Source organism: Mangifera indica, chromosome 11 (assembly GCF_011075055.1).
Source record: "Mangifera indica cultivar Alphonso chromosome 11, CATAS_Mindica_2.1, whole genome shotgun sequence".
In the NCBI taxonomy this organism is placed as follows: domain Eukaryota; kingdom Viridiplantae; phylum Streptophyta; class Magnoliopsida; order Sapindales; family Anacardiaceae; genus Mangifera; species Mangifera indica.
Window position 1 is genome coordinate 6,299,672 of NC_058147.1, and position 17,036 is coordinate 6,316,707.

At 32.4% G+C, this 17,036-nt stretch overlaps 2 protein-coding genes across 2 annotated transcripts; one reads left to right on the top strand and one right to left on the bottom strand.

Moving 5' to 3' along the window:
• Positions 1-272: 272 nt before the first annotated feature.
• On the bottom strand, positions 273-3,183 carry LOC123230102 (amino-acid permease BAT1 homolog). The gene is made up of 7 exons (XM_044656222.1): positions 2,896-3,183; positions 2,628-2,807; positions 2,410-2,529; positions 2,124-2,315; positions 1,722-2,027; positions 1,050-1,232; positions 273-966 (listed from the first exon to the last, which is right to left on the bottom strand). Exons 1-7 carry the CDS (start codon positions 2,995-2,997, stop codon positions 475-477), a joined length of 1,575 nt encoding a protein of 524 aa, XP_044512157.1. The 5' UTR covers positions 2,998-3,183; the 3' UTR covers positions 273-474.
• A 6,735-nt stretch (positions 3,184-9,918) lies between these two features.
• Positions 9,919-11,533, top strand: LOC123230132 (1-aminocyclopropane-1-carboxylate oxidase 5-like). Its single transcript, XM_044656261.1, has 3 exons — positions 9,919-10,105; positions 10,266-10,492; positions 10,740-11,533. The coding sequence occupies exons 1-3, from the start codon at positions 10,004-10,006 to the stop codon at positions 11,335-11,337; spliced, it is 927 nt and encodes a 308-aa protein (XP_044512196.1). The 5' UTR covers positions 9,919-10,003; the 3' UTR covers positions 11,338-11,533.
• Positions 11,534-17,036: the final 5,503 nt, after the last annotated feature.

Consider the following 17,036-nt stretch of genomic DNA (forward strand, 5'->3'; position numbering starts at 1 on the left):
ATGAACAGTTTTGTCTCTGGCAATTTCACCCCTTGCCAATCTCCTGATTTCCAACTGTTGTGTCATTCTCATTTTTTACGACTCCTTGTGCCAAGTCCTTTGAATTCTGATGCGGTTTTTGCAGTTTAAGGTGACCTAAAAGCCAAAATAATTTTTCTTTAACTATGAATCATTACTATCTTTGGGTTCTGGTCCGATTGGTTGAACTGTTCAGTCTGAGCCAGGTTTTAAAACCATGATTTTGGGTATTATTCCTTTTGTCACCCTTCAAATAGTGTTTTTGAACCCTTTTTCTTTTCTAAGTAATTTGAACTGTTTCTCCATATATTCACAGGAATTAAAGCTAAGAAACCATTTTACCACAAATTTATTCTTCTTTTCATGTTAGACGACATGTGTTAATCAAATAGTTGCTAAAGTTTCACATACTTAATGCTCTCGATCTTGACAGTCCAATACTAAATCAAAATCCTGTTAAGCACTCCCATTTTGCGAATCAATATTCCTGACAGGTCCCTTGAACCATTTCCTTGCATCCAAGAACCACCAAAGCATCACCAACGTCAAAACCAAGCCAAGGGCAACCGGTGCATAGTTGAAAGTATTCCAAGTGATGGGATAAAGCGTTGGCAACAGGAAAGCTGCACAAGTATAGCATATCCACAAGAAAGCTATTAAACATATCGGCCTTCTGGCTCTTCCCAGGTAGAATGGGCCTGGCGTGAAGTTCTTCTCAGCCATCACCAGCCTCGCAAATATTGGCACGGCGTAGCCGCCTACCCACCCTATTGTACTGATGGATATGATGGCTGTGAAGATTACGTCGAGTTTCAAGATGGGCAGGCCGAGAATCATGCCTATTACTGCACACAGCCACACTGCATTTCTTGGAACCTTGTGCTTTGGGTGAAGTCTTCTCCAAATAGGCGAAAGTGGAATCCCGTTGTCTCTTGATAATGCATAAACCTGTAAAGAAAAGAAAGAATCATTTTACGCCATGCATGTTCCTTCTTGGAGAAAGACAGAGAGGAAGAGATGCTTTTTCTTACCACTCTAGCGGCACTTGTAGTAACTGAAAGTCCGCAGAAGAAAAAAGAGCCCCAGATGATGCAAAGGAAAACCACAGCTCCAGTAGAATTCTGAAACCTGCCATGGAAGGCGTCATAGAATATCTGAGCAGGAACAAGTGCACCGCCTGTCTCGTTGTTCTCATCAAATAAGTATGCAGGATTCTGCATGTTTAACCAACATGTTAGAAAATTTTTTGGAGTGGGTTAAGATTACCTATGATTTTGGTTTATTAAAATTAGATTATTGAATAGTACAGTAACATTTTACAAATAAATTTAAATGATATACAATATTAGTATGAGACTTAATCTTCATTATGAGTCTATTAATCTATTATATATTAAACAAATCTCTTCTTTGAAACCGATACATTATAGTTTTACTCATAAAAAGCTTTTATTCAGAAATGTTTCAAGAGCGGAAGCTTTGGTAGCTTTATGAATTTAGATTTACAACTTTTATAATGTTCTAAGAACTCTTATTAATATAAAGTTTTAATTTAGTCAATATCCTATAGAATTAGAATTATATGATTTTATGTTTGTTCATGTAAAATAAATCTTACACAACATACTTAAATCAATCAAAACTATGCTTTTGCATATAAAGAATTCCAAGGCAAATTGAATATTCATTTCTTTGGAGCATACCCGGATGCTGAAAGTAAGAGCCAAGTTATACGCCCATCCGAACACTGATATGATCCCAATGCTAGAAAGAATGGCCACAGGCCCCGTTCTGTCAGCGCCTTTAGTTTCTTCGGTGAGATGAGCTGCAGTGTCATAGCCATAGAGACAATAATTGCTGAGAAGAACCGACAGGATTACTGCATAAGGCTTGCTACTTATGCCAGTCGATTCTGGAGATGTTTCGAAATGGGTGAAGACGTATGAAGCCGGTTGTGTTGTTTTTGCCACCAGAGGCAGCATTATAATCACCACCAAGCCGCCAATAATCTACATTGTGCGCTAGTCAAAAACTTAAACATGCTAAAACCCTTTCAAAATATGACAATTAGCTGCAGAATTTGTCCACGGGAGTAAGAGTCTAACCTGCCACCACATGGAAATTATATCCAGAAAAGCAATGACTTGTAAGGAGAAAGTGTTGAGAAATGCCCAAATGAGAGTTAAGCCCATGTACATAGCTAGAAATACACTTCTTGGAGCCAAATATCCTCCACCCTTGTTTGTTCCAGTTGATAATAAGATGATCATTTGCAACGCCTGTGATCCCGAATACGCCTGAAAATCCCCAAAACACAAGTTAGTTTATGAATGAATCACCGTCTTGACTATGTTTATAAGAAGGAAATTCTAATAAAAATAGTCCAAGTACCTGAGCGCCAATACCAGAAATTAAACCAATGGTCTCCAGCCAGGCGCAGCACCATGAAGCAAGAGGCCCCCACCTGGGTCCGGCCAAATGTGCAGCCCAAAAATAGAGGGATCCGGTAGTCTGTTATTACATTTTTAGTATATAAATACATGCATCAAGATGATGACAATGATTTACATGAAGCCAAAAGAAGTCAACATTGGAAGAAATATATGTACAGGGAAAGAGGAGCAGATCTCAGCCATAGCAATTCCAACAAACCAGGTGAAAAATGTGACCACAATCCATCCCCATATCAAACTTGCAGGCCCTGCATATCGCAAACTTGGCCCATAAAGAGGTGTTCCAGTGAAAACTGCCATGCTTGAAAATGTTATAGCAAGCGTCTTGAATATACTCTGCAAAACAAATCTTCAGCTATTCAACCCGAGGAAGAAAGTATAAACATATAATTTCGCTAACAACGAAAAGGAAAAAAACTTTAACCATTTCTCTTCTCAATTCTTGCTTGTATCCAAGCTCGTTGAGACGTTTTTCTCCAGAATCTATTTCCAGAACTTCATCAGCTGCTCCAACTCTTGAACCCATCTTGAAAACTTTCACAATTCTGACCAAAGTTCGTTAATTAAGTTCTGAGAAAAAGGGAAAAATGAGATATGAACATGTACTATATGTAATGTGTAATTTAAATATTCCAAGTAGCTGGGAATTCTTCTGGTTTATCTCTGTCAGCCTATCAATTTTGAAATTTGATATGTTTTCCCATATTTTTAACTGAAACTAAACAATCTGACAGGGTGGTTCGCTTGAATGAGTCCCTATACATCTCAAGTCAAGGAGCAACCAAATCGGTCCAATTAAATCAGAAGTTATACTGTGGATGATGAGGAATTGATTATGGCTTGCTCATGGGAATTCTATAGATGAAATTGAAGTCTTTCATTTTGACAAGTCAAATATGTATATAATAGTCGAATTGGCTGCAATAAGTCCAAGTGTTGAACGCAAAAACAGCAGCAAAAGCAGCTGAAACTTTAGAATTTAGCTAATTTAATATTACTAATAAACAACTTTGAATTTGAATTTCAACTCCTTGTGATAGCCGCAACCTGGAGCAGTCCCATATAATTTATTCTAGGAGTAAAGGGTAGCTAACACCTTAATCATATCGGAGAGTTGACCGAGTTTCCTCATTACGTTACGTCAAATAAATTAAAAATTTAATATTGATATATTGTTAATCAAATTTAAACTCTTTCTTTTATATTTGAAAATTCACTTTCCTTATCATTCAACTATCCCCTACGAGTTAACCGTTATTACAAGATTGCGTAATTTACCTTTATAGTAAATTTTAAATTTATGTTTATGTTGATTGAGAGATTATTATAGATGGACTTGAGATATCATTAATTTTCTCATTACAGGAACAGTTGGCTTATTTGCATGGTCAACTATTAGGCAAGAGCCCATATATATTTTAAAAAAAAACATAAAGGACACTATGAATTTCAATTTGTGTTTCAAGTTTTGTTAGGAAAGGAGTTGGCAAATTATGTAAAATAAAAAACAAATTACAAAGATAATTGTATAGAAAATAATATGAGAAAATGTGATATAATTGTTTTAATGAATTATTGATTAAAAAATGACTTAAATGACTCTATATGTCACATCTCTTTATAAAAATGTCAAAATTACGATTTGTTAGTATAATAATAAATATTGATAATACGAATTTAATTGGAATTTTTGGAGAATTATTTTTGGATGTAAAAAAAAAATTAAAAGAGGATTGAAATGTAGAAGATTGAGACAAATTGGATTAGAATGAAAATTATCAAATTTCCTTTAAACTTATGCAAAATGAAGAAAGGGAAAATGGAGATACAAGTGAGAGGGGTGGGGGCCTATTTATAGAATCCCACCACCGTCGCTAGCTTTCTTCATCAAACGAGCTCTAATATTTTATTATCAAAAAAATATTACTACAAAAATGAATTATTTAAAATATTATTATATTAAATAAAAATTCATAAATATAAATAATTATTATTTATTATATTATCTATTATATCATCGTAACTAATAAAAAATTATTAAAATATTTTATTATTTTTTAATTATACATAACAATATGAATAATAAAAGATTGATAACCAAAGTAATATTTTTATCTCTTGAACTAAACCCAAGCTTTGAGTTTTGGCATATGGCTTGGGATTACGTAATTGGGTTTGTATGGGCCAAGTTCTGCCAAATGTGATGGGCTTAATCGTATATTCGGCCTACAGATACACACGCAAATTTTAATTACTTCAACTAATCTTCAACAATTAATTTATAATTAGGATCGAAAACAGAAAAGTTCTAAACAATAACCCAAAAATAAAAACAAAAATAATTTTAATTACCAAATCAAATATGTAGTAATAATAATAAGGTCGATATCCACATATTGTCATGACACAACCGAAAATGTCATAAACTTGAAACAATTTAATTGACAATGCCTCGTTGGACTGAAGCGGTTGAGCTACTGCTGATGTCGAATTCAAATTGCTTACGAGATTACTTCTAATTACAATTACGCATCACTATATATATCCATTTTAGATATACAAATAAATACACATGTGTCATTATATGTGTCATTATATTAAATGTTACTTTATTCTTAATTAAAAATCACTTAATTGTATAATGATATATATTAAATATATATTTATTTATATACTCAAAATAAATAAATATAATTTTATTGTATAATTATTGTCGAAATCTTTGATGCAAATAAGAATGGAAAGATCTTGCTGACTTTATCAATTAATAAATTTTTTTTTTAAATAAACTATTTTTGGGTAAATTTGTTAATCAAGCAATAATTATTCAGCATAATTTTATTAGTTAGTTAGTTGACAAAATACGGTTCTTCCCAATTACGGAATGGTTAGGAAACCCTAATAGGGTTACATGGGTAGTTAATTATTATGCAACTAATTAAGCATTAAAAATTAAATTAGGGATCCGTTAAGAAGTTAGGCTAACTTTAATTTTTTATGTAATTTTCCAGCCAAGTGATTAAACAATAATTAAGGGAGCCAGATGTCACTCACATTCTTTGATTTCCAAGAGAAATTGGTCCAACAAAATTTGGACCGACCATGTCAATGGCTTTGCTGGCATATTATTATATATAGTTGATTAAATTAAAATAATAATTATAATAATGTAAGACAGTGACCATAAACCAAATCTATGTACAGAGAGCCTAGACAAAGTTTTCCTTTGTTAGCTCCTTGAATGGTTTGGGAGAGACACCATTAGTCAGCAGCATGTGAGAGTGAGGCTTACACTTATATAAATAAGAGTAAATCACATTTTCTAACCCAAAGGTTTGTCGAAAAGCCCCTTCTGCTTTTTGTTGGTATAAACAATGCAATCTCACCCAAAATCAAATTTTGTTTAAAAAAACTAATTTCAAAACGATAAAATAGTAATTTTACCATTTAAAAATTAAAAAAAAAAACTAACTCTTTTACAAATCTCACCCAAACATTTAAAATATGATAGTTTGATCTTTTTACAGATTTAAAAACTTGCAATTTAATACTTATTCATTAGAAACCCTAGTTGTTGGTACCATCAATTCACCATTATCATGATCTCATCGTCTAAACCCTAAACCTGGTTACAATCCCTCTCATCACAATTTGAAATTACTTTTACAACTCAATAAAATTGACTAATTAGCGCAATCTTAAATCAGTAGAAGAGAGAGAGTTGGAAATGTAGTGTAGTTTATCAAAGAAAGAAGATGATAGAGATATACTTGGAAACGAGAAAGAAGAGAGTGAGGGCGTAATGAAGGGAAACAAGAGGATTTTTATACTAATTAGATATATGATTTTTTTTTAAATATCTGTTAATTTAGAATAATATTGTAATTTCAAAAATAAAATAATTTAAAATAATATAATAATTTAACTTTTTTGCCGCTCTGTCAAAATTATTTTAGGTTAAAGGAGATTGATTTTGGATAGGGAAGAGTTATTGATGGCCATCAAGAGTAGAAAAGTCTTTTGGGTTCAAATTGTGGGTGGGAATACACAATTTACTCTTTATATTAATTATAATTCTTGAATCGTAAGCAAGATGATTATTGATTTTAATGTAATTTTCAAGTATTGAATTGAATTCTCATCTCATGCATGAACATTACTCAATCTGACTCACATTTCAAGGCAAAATCGTTATTCATGCACCATCTCGGGGGAATGAATTTGAAGTTTTGAACTACTCTCATTGCTGGCTCAAAATAATTATTATTTGTTTTTAATAATATTATTAAGGCTAATGCCAATGATATAGCTATGATCATTAATTTTAATTGTATCTATCATCACATAATTAGATAATTTTTAATTTAAAATAAAATAACATATAATCATATAAATATATATATATATATATATTTATATATTCTAAATAAATATATATAATATTATTTTAAATTTATAATGTTATCTAAGATTATTTTAATAAGATTTTACGTGGATGAACTTTGTTGAATTGAGTGTCTTATAGTTCAGTATAAACTAGGGATGACAACGGGGAGAGGATCTCAATCCTCGTCCCCATCCCCGTAGGGGATATCAATCTCCGTCCCCGTTACGGAGATAAAAATGATTCTCCGTCCCCTCCTCACAAAGAAAAATCCCTTCCCCATCCCCTCCCCGTCCCTACAGGAAAAAATCTCCTCCCTGTACCCTCAAAAAAAATATATTATTTTTACTTTGTAAATACAACATAAATATATTAAATAATAAAATTAAGTAAAATTAAAATTATTCTACTATTTCAAATATCATAAATATAATATATTAACTCTTTTAATATGTACAACAAAAACTTAAATAAATTTGAAAAACATAAATAATTTAAAACCATAAAAATATATTGATATTTTAAATAAATATATTAATATAAATAGACGGGGAGGGGAAAGGTAGGGGCAGGAGAGGGGACACATGTATCCCCATCCCCGGCCCGTCCCCGATTGCAAAAATTTTCCTTTCCCGTTTCTATCGGGGAATCCCCTCCTCGTTAGGGTCGGGATCCTTGAAGTCGGGCCCAAATTGTCAACCCTAATATAAACCTCATAAAAAGATTACAATATTGTTTAAGATCCGATTAAAGCTCAAATGGAAACTCAATCTCTGATTAAGTTATAGTTTTATTATGGCTAGCTAATTATTGTGGGTACCAAGAGCTTCAATGATCGAGAATCAACATGATAAATAAAAAGAATTAATATTTAGTATGAATTTCTTTTATGCATAAACTATTAATAAAGTTAAATTTAGTAAATTCAAACTTTCTCAATTTGGAATAAATTTTATTAATTGAAATGAGTAATGTTTTTAAAACCGAATCGTTGATCAAATCAGTTATTTAACTAATTCATGATTTAACTAGTTTAATTGTTTCAAATAGTTTTATTAATTTTTCATAAAAATAGGATCAGATGATGAGTTGGTTCTTCACTCAACTGGTTGAACCGAATGATTTGATCTGGTTTTGAAAACAATGAAAATGAGAGAGGGAAACAACCATTGACATAACAATCTCTTCATTTGGTTTTATTTCAAAGACCATTGACTTCATGATTAATTCAACATAAAAATAAAAATGGTCTTAATATTCTAATTAACTAGATTTGAGAGTTAACCCTTGGACAATTATCTCTTAGAAGAGTTGATTAATTAGGGTTTTACAGTTAATTTTGAGCTTATGAAGGATCCATGTACATACTTAATGCTAAACCAAACATACATGACCTTAATTACATAAACTTATTGACCAACAGGCTGCCACAACATTACACAATTAAATTATTGTTCATTGATAGTCAGTTCAAACTCTAAATTAAAAATTAATCACATCTTATTATATGAAATTAAAACTAAGTACCAAGTCAAATCAAGCCATTGTAAAACTCATAATATTTATATATTGTTGATGGGATCTTGAACATGCCAGTGATACAATCCAAGTCCAAGTCCCCCAATCACCACAAAATTTCCCAAGCACTACTAAGTACAGCAATTAGCTGATTAAATTTTCTAGCTCTTGATCTGACGGCCAAAATCATCTGTCCTTTGTCAATTGTACCCTAACATTTGGACAAGTGGAATCGTGATCAGAAGGCCAACCTTACCCATCAAGTTCATTTCATATATTCATTCAACAAAGCTGTTCCATTCACAGATAATTTATTCTCTTGTATTGTATTTTGCCCCCTTCATAACATTTTGTTAGAGATCTTATTACTTTGGTTGATATCATCCAATGCACAACACTGCCGTGGTCATCAGACATTTTTATTAATGTCGCAAGAAAAATGTCATACGTATACACTTTTGAATATATTATTGAGTTTATAGATGAAGTGTTATTATAAGATTGAATATTATTTAATTCGAAATTACTTAATCACATAATAATATATCATTTGTATACTTAAAAGCATATGAATATAATTTTATTGATGTCACAAATATTGCATTGGCCAAAATAGTTAAAATTTAAATATGATATTAAAGTAATGTCATGGATACATTTTTGAATACATAGATGATGTATCATCATACGATTAAATGTTATTTTATCTTTAATTTAAAATTATCAATACATTATTTGTATACTTATTTATGAATTTAATCATGTATCCATATAGTTTTATAGATAATGTTATCAATTTTTGATATGCGATTAATTAATTGGGTGAGGAAAGGAGAGGAGAGGTTTGTTTAAGGGTGAAAGAATTGATATGGAATTACTTAACCCACAAACAGTGGCTAGAACTCAGTTAATTATTTTAACAATTACAATTAAGACTTGTCTATGTATAAATGTCAAAAGATCATTGGAATCGTCAACAGGATCAACGGTGGTCGACGCGTCGGCAGAGATTTCGATTACAAGTAAGATGACGGTTGAAAAGATCGATGAACGTGTCCAAAATTATAATTACGGTAGTTAATTAATTTATGAGCAAAGGAGAACCAAAAGCAAGCAGATGAGAGTCATGCCATCTTGCCACGTGTCTTCATCTCAAATTTGTAAATGATGTTTAGCTATAGAGTCATCCCAAATTTTGATAATTAGAGAATTAATGAGCCCTCCATGACTTCCACGTGGCAGTTGAAAAGAAGAATTAAGACTAATTGGTTTTCTAATTATAGGTAATTAATGAGGTAATCACCTGAAAAAAGAATGCTTGTGTTGTGAATTACTGGTTGATAATGCCTTAAAACAGCATTGACTTTAATATATGAATAAAATAATAAAACGTCACCGTCCAAAGCTATACCCTAACGGCTACTTTATAAAAAAGAAAACAACAATAAAATTAATTAAGAGTTGACAATCCAGTAATATGGCGGGAAGCTCTCTTATAAGTAACCCTAGCCCTGCACGTTCCTCTTCGCAATTACAAACCAGCATACAAACTAACCCTTCCATTATTCTCTTTCTCTCTCTCTCTTTTTCTTTGTGCTAATTAGTTGGTTTGATATTCTTGACGGGAGTAATGGCGATTCCGGTGATCGATTTCTCGAAGCTCAACGGTGAGGAGAGGGCCAAGACAATGGCTGAGATAGCTACTGCTTGCGAAGAATGGGGATTCTTTCAGGTATGTCTATATGCGTTTAGTTGATAACATGCAAAAGGGTGTTTAAATATTTGGTGGGCATGATTTTGTATCACGAAAATTGATTCAATCTTTTGCTGAGGGGTTTCTTTTTATGTGAAAGAATAATTAACTCTAATTGAATTATTACTGACTGGTGTAGCTGGAGAACCATGGGATTTCGGAGGAGATTATGGAGAAGGTGAAGAAGGTGGCCGCTGAGTGCTTTAAGCTGGAGAGGGAAGAGGGATTCAAGAACTCAGCTGCAGTGAAGAAGTTGAATGAGTTTGTGGAGAAGAAGAGTGGTGAAAAGTTGGAGAATTTTGATTGGGAAGATGTCTTCCTTCTCACTGATGATAACCAATGGCCATCAGCAACCCCTGGATTCAAGTAAGCTTAAAGTTTGAAACTTTTCTTTGGTATTCATTCTTTCACCAGTACCATAAATAATTCGTGTTTTATACTTTAAAAGATTTTCCTTGTAGTCAAATTGAAGTAGATACTGAATCCATTTTGATTGATATCTATTAAGTCAAAAAGTTGTGTAGAATGAATTAGATTTCTATTACAATTTAGCTTTGCTTCATTTTGTCGTCCCATTATAAGTAAGTAATCTAACTTGTGAAATTGTTGACAGGGAAACCATGGCGGAGTACCGATCTGAGCTGAAGAAACTTGCCGAGAGAGTAATGGAAGTAATGGACGAGAACTTGGGGTTGCCAAAAGGCTACATCAAGAGGGTATTCAATAACGGCGATGGAGACAATGGCTTCTTCGGAACCAAGGTGAGTCACTACCCGCCATGTCCTCATCCAGAGCTTGTTAATGGTCTTCGAGCTCACACCGATGCCGGTGGAGTCATCTTACTCTTCCAAGATGACCAGGTGGACGGCCTTCAAATCCTGAAAGATGGCCGATGGATCAATGTCCAGCCATTGAGAAATACTATTGTGATTAACACAGGTGACCAGATTGAGGTCCTGAGCAATGGCAAATACAAGAGCGTTTGGCACCGAGTCAAAGCCAAATCAGATGGGAATAGGAGATCCATTGCTTCATTTTACAATCCATCGCTCAAAGCTACCATCGCTTCTGCGCCAGAACTCATGGAAAAAGCTAACCAAGAAGTGGAACAAGTTTATCCCAAGTTTGTGTTTGGAGACTACATGTCGGTTTATGCTGAGCAGAAGTTCCTCCCTAAAGAACCAAGGTTCCAAGCTGTGAAAGCCTTGTAATATTATCACAAAAACTTCATATCCAGAAGATTATTGCACCTCTAATATCTCTTTTTTTTTCTTTTTTTTCCCCTAAAGTCTTGCTTTAAGTCTGTGGGCAGAGAGCTTCTTCCTCTATATTAACTACATGTGCAGGAGAGGAAAGAAAGCTGTTCAAGTGAAGTGAGTAAAGTATTGTTAGTGTGATTTAACTTTTGTTTTCCTAGATTGTGTTACAAGCTGAATTACAGGGAAAATGAAATAAATAAATTCCAAAAATTGCATTGAAAGGTTTAGAGAGAGAACATAGATTGACAAAGAGAAGAATTTTTTAATTCATTTCCATGACATAATAATTCCCACTGGAACAAAATCCAATCCCTTCTTAAGGGCTCAAGCTGCTCCATCTTCCTTTCTCTCTCTTTACAACAGAATGCATTTCTTTCTCTTGAGCTAGGCACCAAATGGCAATATACCCACTACAACTAATTATATAAGACTTAAAACATCATCACTTAAGCTAACAAGTCGCACCTCCAAACGTTAACCTTTTTGTTTCCTCAACTTGAGGAATACAATCATTTTGGGTTGTAATATTTTAACCTGTGACAATATCCTCCCCTTCGAGCACCTTATCCTAAAGAAATTATTTTGGGAAGCAAATGCGCATTTCATCTGTGAATTTCCATGAGGCATCTACTGGTGATTGGCCTTGCCAGCGTTTCAAAAGTTGAGCTACAGTTGCATCATTATGGGTGATTGAAGGAGTCACTATAGGCAATGTAATGAAAGCTGGTACATTTGCATACACTGATTTATACAGGGATACATGGAAGACTTCATGTATCTATGCATATGCTGGAAGTTGGAGTTTGTAAGTTGTTGCTCTTATGTGTTGTATTGAATTTAATTGGAAACGATTGAAATAACGAGGCTGTGAAATTCAGGTTGGAATTTTTCAGGTGCATTGTAATTTGCCAGTAAGGTTAAGTTTCATGTACACTTATTCTCAATGTTGAACTTTTTTTTTAAATAATTCAAATCAAAGTTTCATAAGTATTATAAAGACTCGAATCTAGATTTTTTTTTTTAAAGTTCTAATATTTTATCAATTTTTTAATATTTGATAACCAATATTGACTTTTTGTTAGCCATTTTTTAATAATCATCTCTTTCAATCCTCTTTGAGTTCTTTAGAGTTGATATTTTAAAAGTTGTAGAATTGTTTCACTCTTGATGTTTTTCATATTCTATTTACATAAAAAATTTTAAAGTAAACAAATTTGAAAAAATTGAGTTTACGTAGGAGTCAAAACCTATTCAGAATCGATGAGGCTCAATTTTGAATAAGAACTAACTTAGGCGGTAAGTTCTGGTTCCTAACCCCAGGAACCATCTAGTTCCAGTTTTAGTTCCTAATTTTTCACAAAGTCCTTGTACCTGTTCACCCTTACGCTTAATAGTAATATGTATCCAATAAAGCTTATAACTTTGATCGAATATTGGCGGCCAATCCTATTGCAAATTAGTCGGCTATTTTTTTGGGCTTATTTATGAATCAATATTAGCTAAAAAGTTATAGTTTGACTTATTTATGAATCAGTGTATACAGTTGAATTATTTGTTGTTATTCTTTGTTGTGTTTTGTGCTTTATCAATTTATCTTATAAAAATTTTTTGGGAAAAGGACTATATACCACTCAAATTTTAGCTTAATCTCAAACCCAAACCTATGGGAGATAAAAAAACTCAAACTTTCACCCATGATTAAGCTTCTATTAATTTTCTGTTAAAGAGAAAGGTAAAATAGTCATTTTACTATTTATATTAAAAAATTATAAAGTTTATTACACCTTTACCTAGGTTTGGAGATAAAAAATGCCCACCCCTAGGTTTTAGAAACAAATATTTCACTTTTACCTAAAGTTTTCAAATTTTAGAAAATAACATTTTTACTTCCAAACCTAGGGTTTTCATATTTTTTCAAACTCAGTCGCCTTCCATAACTTTTAAAAATAGCAATTTTACCCCATTCTTCGACTTCAACTTCATTTTTTGACATTGTCTTCGACCTCCTTCTTCTTCTAGTGCGACAGTGGTGGTGTGACTCTCTCTTCGTCGCACCACCCAAACAACGAAGGATGATGTTTTGTCATCCTTTGTCTCTTATCGCATCGTTCAAATGCAACGACAAAGGATAATAAAGCATCATCCTTCGTTTGTTCTTCCAGATCTGGATGACGTTTTGTCATCTAGATCTAAGCAATAAAGGGTCATCTTTCATCGTCTTTTGTAGTCGAAGATGAGAGATCGATGAAAAGCATCTGTTGTTGGAGGTGGTTGGAGAAGGAAGTAAACTCTAGGGGTGAAATCTAAACTTTTTAAACTTTGAGGATGGGTTGAGGTGTTAGTTTTTAAAACTTGGAGGGGGAAATGATAAAATTTTAAAGTTTATAGGTAAAATAACGATTTTATCCCTGTTTCTAACTGAAAATTTGATGCAGTTTGGCCATGGATGAGAGTTTGAGTTTTTTTATCTCTCGTAGATGGGAGTTTGAGATTAAGCTAAAATTTGGATGAAAAATAGTCATTTTCCCTAGTTTTTTCATTGTTCAATTTGTGATTATGTCATTTGAATGAGTTGCTAATTAGACCTGGCCACGGGCCGGTTTGGCCCGTGAACCGGATCGAAATTGGCCCACATAAAACCGGAACCAGAACCGACAGACCCAGAACCGGACTGAATTGGAACCGAAACCGGAGTTCTACGGTTTCGATTTCGGTTTACATAAATTAGAACCGTGAACCATCGGTTCACACCTGGTTTATGAATCGGCGGTTTACTGTGCTAAATCGAAAAAATTTGAATTTTTTTTTGAATTTTTTTTGAATTTTTTTAAAAAAGCCAACGGTTCCCTGCGCAGGGAACCGTTGGCTTGAAGGGAAAATTGCAAGGGATCCCCTGCAATTTTCAGAGAAAATCAGGGGACCAATTCCCTGCAATTTCTCTGAATCTCAATTCACCCCCCCTATTTTTAATTTTTTTCAAAAAAGTTTTTTCCTGTATATACTCCTTCAAATTTCATTCTCTCAAATTTCAATCTCTCCACTCTCTCACTCAATCCTTTAAACTTTCATTCTCATTCTTTAAACTCTTAATACTCTCTCAATCTTTCAATTCAATCAAATTTTCTTAAATTTAATTAAATTCTTTCTTAATTTTTATTAATTTCAATTTCAATTTTTTTTATACAATTCATAATTAATTATAGAATTTATTTCTATAATTAATTTTATTTATTATTTATTTATTATCTTTTATAATTAATCATATAATTTATTTATATAATTAATTTTATTTATCGTAATTAAGTCCAAGCCTTTCTTTTAATTTTCAATTATTGTAATTAATAATTTAAAAATTAAATCAAGATCATGTATTAGAATTGATTGTTCAATATCAGTTTCAAATCGAAACCATCGATTTCGAATCGGAACTGACGGTTCCGAACCATGGACAAACCGTCCTGTTACGGTTTCGGTTCAGGGTCCTTATGTTTTCGAACCGTGAACCGACGGTTCCGAACCAAACCGACGGTTCATGAACCGTGGCCAGGTCTATTGCTAATACAAAAGATAGTAATTTTATTGTTGTTTGTTATGTGTCAGTGAGAAGTAAGGATGGCAACGAGGAGGGGCGGGGAGGGGATATCAATCCCCGTCCTCGTTACAAGGATAACAAAGAATCCTCGTCCCCTCCTCATGAAGGAAAATCCCATCCCTAATCCCTTTCCCGTCCTCGTGGGGAAAAATCCCTCCCCATACTTGTAAATATAAATTTTAATTTCTTCTTGTATTTCAATAAATAAAATAAATCATATTTTCTCAAAATATCACTTGCTACAAGAGCTACAAAATATTCATTGTTATTTTAGTTCAAATACAAAGTTTGTGGTATAATAGATTAAAGTCCAATCAGTCCAGGCTTCCAGTTGGTGGTATCAGTTGAGCAGTTGCATCTCCATATGGTTCACCATTTTTTTGTACAAAACCTGTTGATTCAAGTGCAAAATTCCATTAGCCAACTGATACTATTCAGTACTCAACTGCTTCTTTCTGCATTCTAATTTTGTTGTTCTTACCTATTAATGTCAAAGTCCAACTACAAAACAGAGAAGCTTTGGCTGGGAGAGGGAGTGTGTGACTGTGGAGTGAAAAATGGAAGGAAAAAGAGATTTAGATTTAGGGTTAAAAGATGGGTGGCAATTTTGTAATAAATTTAACACTTTTCATTCACTTCAATTGATTTTATTAAATTTATAATTTATTTTTTGTTTGTAAAACCTAGTGGATTGGCTGACTAAGTTTTGAAATTGAAATAGAATTAATTTGGTGCATTTGGATTTTATAATAATGAGACTCTGGGGTTTTTTAAATATATTAGATTAATAGTTCAGAAATTAGTAAAAGCTGATAATTGATAATTTAGAAATTAGTAAAATTAAAGTTATAGTTTTAATAAATCATAATATAAAAGTTTCTAGAACTTAATAGTTCAGAAATTATTATATTAATATATTAGATTTAGAGGTGAGGAGGGGACAAGGCGGGGACATATGTATCCCCGTCCCATATTACAAGGATTTTTTTCGTCCACATCCCTGTCTTTTTTCCCATTTTTATCGAAGAATCTCTTCCCCTTTAGAGTCAGGGAGGGTCAAAGCTTCTAAATTCGAATTGAAATTGTCATCTTTAGTGAGGAGATGAAGACAGAGAATGTCATCATCTAGGTTTGAGCATGACTCTACGTCTACAATTGCTTCCTTGCAATCTCTTTGAGAAAAGAGTGATGTGACATGGGGACATGCTGTTGAGGGCCTTGATCAAGAAAAAAAATCTTTATCGTGGCTATAAAGGTGTCAAATGGGATGGGTTGATCCGCATTCAAAAAAATAACTTTACCTGATTGGCTTAATCTGTAAGGGTCTAGTCTATTATTGTAACAAGTTTGATTAGACCCATAAGCATTTTGGATTAACTTTAGGTCTATACACAACATTCGTAAGTTGATTCGGGATTATCTGTTATTGTTTTTATAATTACTTAAAAATTTAATTAATTAATTAAGTATTATAATATAAAATTTATTTTTTATTAAAATTAATCGATCAATCTATTATTGTTGGATCCAATCCTATATATATGGAGTTAGACCATAGCCCTTATACTTTTTATGGGTTGACCCAACCTATAAAACTCATTATTATGAGGGTCTTACAAGAAGCGTTGCCCATCCCACCACCACCTCTACATGTAAGACTGTGTATGGTCTGATTTGATATAGTTTGAGAGTATTTTTAAATTAAATTAAACTATTTTAAATTTTAAACTAAACTAAATTAAAAAAATACAGTTTGGTCTGATTTAGATTATAATTTAAACTTATTAAAATCATTCACTTCTAAATATATATTATTTAATAAAATTAATTGAATTGTAATTTCTATAACATAATATAAATATATGAAATATATATACAATATATATGTAAAAAATAATAATAATAATATGAAAAAAATTATACACTTAATTACGTATTGAAAAATTCTATCAAACATAGCTATATATATGTATTTAAAAAAAATATAATTTACAATTTGGTTTGGTTTAAAAATCACCTAAACTAAAAACTGTTTTTTTAAAATTTATTAAGTCAATCA